The sequence below is a fragment of the Tupaia chinensis genome, unplaced genomic scaffold, assembly GCF_000334495.1.
Source record: "Tupaia chinensis unplaced genomic scaffold, TupChi_1.0 Scaffold000272_1, whole genome shotgun sequence".
NCBI classification, from domain to species: domain Eukaryota; kingdom Metazoa; phylum Chordata; class Mammalia; order Scandentia; family Tupaiidae; genus Tupaia; species Tupaia belangeri.
Genome location: NW_006159754.1, coordinates 290,139 through 295,563, shown reverse-complemented (window position 1 = coordinate 295,563; position 5,425 = coordinate 290,139). Strand labels below are relative to the sequence as shown.

General features: G+C 38.4%; 1 protein-coding gene across 1 annotated transcript in view; it reads left to right on the top strand.

Moving 5' to 3' along the window:
* The first annotated feature begins 1,684 nt into the window (after nucleotides 1-1,684).
* CP (ceruloplasmin) overlaps nucleotides 1,685-5,425 on the top strand; it is a 75,776-nt gene continuing 72,035 nt past the window's right edge. Inside the window, exon 1 of the mRNA XM_006149715.3 lies at nucleotides 1,685-1,933. Within this exon, the coding sequence (XP_006149777.1) occupies nucleotides 1,788-1,933 (146 nt within the window). The 5' untranslated portion in view covers nucleotides 1,685-1,787. The remainder of the gene's footprint in view (nucleotides 1,934-5,425) is intronic.

Below are 5,425 nucleotides of genomic sequence, written 5' to 3'. Positions count from 1 at the left end.
TCTGGGCAAGACTGTAGCCGCACTGTAGTCCTCTGAGTGGGCATAATGCACAATGGTTCCAGTGACTATAGAAGGAGACCGTAGGACCTCCTAGGCATGGCTACTCGGTTTTCCACACCAGGCCATTTGGTGAAGATTCTTAGCAGCTGGTGGGAGAGGGTCTTTCACTACACGCCTTTACATGGCTCATTTCAGTTCACCTGGACCACAGCCCTCTAAGCAGGGATTTTTACAGATGAGGACACCGAGGATGAGGTAAGGATCTTGCCTGAGGTCCCAGTGTAGTCCCAGATCTTGAGCTTCACCCTGTTGTCTCCCCCAGCACTCATTATTCTCATTCTCTGATTTATTTTTTTCTCCATAGCATTTCATTTTTCATTTATGTGTTGTCAGTTTTCCCCAAGTACAATCATAAGATCTAAGAGGGTAGGTGTTTTATTCACTGCTGTGCCCCCAGTCCCTAGGACAAGCCCTATGGTACTGTGGCGCTCACTTAATATTGGTTAAATGAGGAACCAGCAATTGGCATAATAGCTATGTCACTGGACTCCCATGTAGTCAACTGCAGTTCGAGTCCCAGACCCGGTGGTTTAAACTCACACTGGACACATATGTATGTGAGCCTAAGATCCCAAGAAGAGAGTGGAGGAGGAGGGATTGTGGTGTGGCCATCCCCCTTGGGGTGATTTCTTGCTTTCTGTCTCTCTGACGAGCGCACGTGTCCCATACCGAATTAAAAAAAGAATAAAACTGAAATATATATATATATATATTGGTTAAATGAATGAACTGCTCAAATACCAGGGTGTTTTCTCTTAGACCTGTCTATTTCAGCAAATGACCTTTGGCAAATACTTACGTAATGCTTTGAGGTATTCTAGAGAAAAAATAGTGTTAGCAGAAAATGTCAGTTGCTGTCATTGGGATTTTCTTCAGCTAAGGAAAGCCAGTTTATAGCTTTAGACACATACTTAATGACTAAAAACAGGATTTTAATCAAAAGCCTTCCACCCTAAAATTCATGTCTACTTCAAAGAGAGAAATCCAAGGCCGATAAACTAAGGTATTTTCTATTTACTAAGACCAATCTTTGCCTTTAAAGACAGGTTTATTTATGGCCAATTTCTTCGATGATTCAGACGAAACCATCAGCCTGTTTTGCTCTGCTAGTTACGTGCGTATAGCAACACAGAACAATCTGGTAAATTATTATGCGGATGTGTTTAGAGCTCACAGAATTGAGAAATTCTTTAAACTAAAATTAATTTTGGCTACTTAAACTTGACATGCCAAATATCATGTTTCATATCTTAACATTGCAATTAAGTTTTGGTTAGGCTTTTAGAAATAATGAAGAGCTACACACTTTTTACTCATTTTACAAAATCTTTATCCCAATTTATTAAAATGGAACTGTAAGCGGGGAGCTGCACTGTGGCTATTGTTGGAGGAACAAAAGAAGCATTTAGAGACGTTCTCTGCCCTCTCGGAATTTACACGATAAATGAAAGAAAGCCGGAGTTATGTACACTCTAATGCCTCCAACAATAACTTGACTTTATTTGTAGTCAGGGAAGCCTGGCAACGGGAAACTTTTTTTTCCCCCCCTGAGTTTACGAGAAATGAACTGAATTGGAAAATCTTATTTGCTTTAACGAAACAATTTGCTCTTGTGCAACGTTAAATTGTGTCAATCAAGCAAGGAAAAGAAGAAAGCCTTATTTATAAAATTACCTGCTTTTGACTTCACTTCATTGCTTCTCAGGCTCCAAGAAGGGGAAAGAAAAATGAAGATTTTGGTACTTAGTATTTTTTTGTTTTTGTATTGGACCCCGGCCTGGACAAAAGATAAGCATTATTACATTGGAATTGTTGAAACAACTTGGAACTATGCTCCCAACAGTGGACCAAAGAAACTTATCTCAGTTGACACGTAAGTCATTATTTTTATTGTTTATGGAGCAAATTTATAAATTGTCAATTTAAAAAATTGAGCCGGTGTGGTGATATATTGCTTTAATTTGTTATATGTAGAAACTGCACAATGTGGACTTGGAATTCATGACACTTCAATTAAGCTGCTCTATGTCCTGAAATCTTTTTTACTTGAGAGGCTGCACTGATTCTGTCCCGTTAGTCCAGAGGAACTGTGTGGACCTCTTATTATCTCCCTGGTTATTCCTGCATTTTGCATTAGGATTCTGCTTTTGTTCATTTGTTTGTTTAGGCAAAATTCTTGAATATAAACAAGGACTGTGTAATATGTATGTAACATTTATTACAGCATTTGCTGGTTATATAGTGAGGGTGAAATATTTTTTAATATTTCAAAACATTATGTATAAAAATAAAATAATTATAACAAACATGCTACTGCCTAATACTTGAGGGGTGACTCTGGACAGTTAATGCCCAGCTTCAGAGTGATAATCTATTGAACAGGATAGTAATAAGCACACCTTTAGGGTTGTCTGAAGAGCGGGTACATGCAGAGCTCTCATCATTGTGTGTGGCACACCATACATGTGCAAAAATAATTACTTATTCCGATGCTGCCAAAAGACTCCATTTAATTTAAATGTTTTTTTTTCTTTCTTTCTTTTTTTTTTTTGGAGAGGTTTTTGATATAGGGCGCGTGTGCTCGCCAGACAGACAGACAGAGAGAGACAGAGAGACAGAAAGAGAGAAATCACTCCCTGGGGGATGGCCATGCCGCAATCCCTTCTCCTCCATTCTCTTCTCAGGATCTTGGGCACGCACGCACACGCGCCCGGCATGAGTTTTAACCCACCAGGTCCGGGACGTGAACCGCAGTCGACTACATGGGAGTCCAGCGACATAGCCATTATGCTAACTGCTGGCCCCATTAATTTAAATGTTTTCATGTTGCAATTGAAAGTCTCCCTTATTCAAACAATAATGACTATACAAAAATAAATAAATAAATGAAGTATTTAGTTCTCAAGGGAAGTTTTTTTGTTATGGAAGTTGTCTCGCTTGAGGTCATCACTGGTCATAATTCTCATTAAATACTTACCAGATTTATCAAATGGAAATTTGGCATTCAAAACGAGTAATTTACTCTCTTAGACAATGTATGTATTGAGATGACAGGAATTCCCTCTGTTATAATCATTGCTTGGCCACTAGTACTTTGAATATAGGAGACGTTAAATAAGTATTTGCTAATAAATGTAAATGGGAAAAGGTGTACTGGAAGCTCAAGGAAATTATAAGCCAATATACACCTTGTCTTGCTCCTCAGGTGGACAGATACTTGCTATGAGATAAATCAGGCAATAGAATAAAATAGGAAAATGTAGGGAGCTAGATAAAGAGCTGGTAGGACTGAAAATATTGGCAGTTATTAAAAGAGGAAATTGTAGATTTTTTTCTAGAAAAATAGTTTACCTCTCTGGTATTGATTTCAATTTTTATTTCTTATAGGGTGAAGTGGAAAGTAATTTTCTTATACTCAGTACCACTATTTACACAGGTCGATGCCTTACCTGGCACTTCAAAAAATCAATAGATAAAATTCTGATAAGATATATTTATTAATCCTAAGATTTATTCACTGATCCTAAGTTGTGTGTATTTAAATAAAAATAAAAGACATACATATGAAAATAATCGTAACTACAACAGCATGTTCTGGGTCCAAAGTTATTATTAACTAAATATCTACTGAATGAATTGACTCTAAAATAGCAAATGCTTCCATTATTTTTGGGTTACTTTTTTTTTTCTGGTGACCTCTAGGAAGATAACAATAAGAGGAAAATTCTTGAAGCACAAAAATAGCATCACAAAACCCTTTTATTCTTGACTTCATAGGCCCTTGGGCTTGTTGATTTCCTTTATTTTTAAATAGTTTTATTTTATTTTAAAATTGACAAATAATAATTGCATGCATTTATGAGGTACAATGTGATGTCGTTATATATTGTATATTGTGGAATGGTCCAATCAAGCCAATTGTATATCATTACCTCAACTATTCATCATTTCTTAACATACATTTCTTACCAACTTTATTTAGTTTTCCAGTCCATTATAGGTTCAAAAACAAATAATATAATGAAGATGTTATTACAGGGCCAGCCTGTGGCATGGGGGTTGGCCATGTGGTTGGAATACAGGACATATGGGGCACCTGTGCACGAATGCCCACAAATTTGAAAGGAGGAAGAAATGGAAGAGAAGGGATTGTGGTATAGCCATTCCCCAGAGGAGATGCATTCTCCATTCTCACTTTCCCTCTCTCTTTCTCTGGTTCTCTCTGCTAAGTACATGTACCCTCTGGGGGAAAAAAAAAAAAGACATTTATAAGTAGACCCAATAACCAGAAGGAAATAACAGTTCAAATCTGATCCAAGAAGTAGACAACAAAGAACATTCCATACTCTATCACATAATTATAATTATGATATTGAGTGATCAGGTTGTAATAAGTATTCTGTAAATGGGCATTTTTGCTATTATTATAGGGGAGAGAGAGAGTTTTCTTCCTTCAGTATATCCACTGTTTAAGAAAGCAAACAAAAAATATATGTATTTTAATTTGCACTAAAGACATTTCTTTTTATCTGTGTCAAAAGATTGACTCAAGGGGACCAGCAGTTAGTGTAATGGCTATGCCGCTGAACTCCCATGGAGTTGACCACGGTTCGAGTCTCGGACCCGGTGGCTTAAACTCACGCTGGGTGTGTGTGCGTGTGTGCCCAAGATCGCGAGAGGAGAATGGAGGAGAAAGGATTGTGGCGTGGCCATCCCCCCGGGGGGGGGGGTGATCTTTTGCTTTCTGTCTCTCTGTCTCTCTTTCTGGTGAGCGCACATGCCCTATAGCAAAAACCTCTTCAAAAAAAAAAATTAACTCAAGCCTATTAAAATGTTAAGTTTATCTGAGCCAGTCCATGTATTGGGCTATAAGAGGACCACAAGCAGTTAAATGCTCCACTACGAATAGGTGGGTGGAGGGAGTGAAAGAATTACAAGGGAAGAAGTTCATTATGTGCTCCCAAAAGCAAGACTAAGAACGTATATTTGATTAAAATGTAAAGTGTCAGGACCAACAAATGGCAGAACGGTTATTCACTGGACTCCCACATAATTGACTGCAGTTCCAGTCCCAGACCCGGCTCTGTAAAAGACAGTAGGTCTCTATGCATGCATGCCCAAGATCCTAGGAGAAGAATGGCAGAGAGGGGATTGCGGTGTGGCCATCCTCCAGGGGTGATGGGGGTAGATTTCTCGCTTTCTATCTCTTTCTCTCTGGCGAGCACACGTGCCCTACAGCAAAAATCTCTCTCTTAAAAAAATGGAAAGTGTCAGGTTAGAATTAGTCAGTGGTTTCTCATCACCTACACTTAAGTTTTGTTACAGTGGTTACATTGGGGGGGGGGGGGGTATGGTTTTTTTTGTT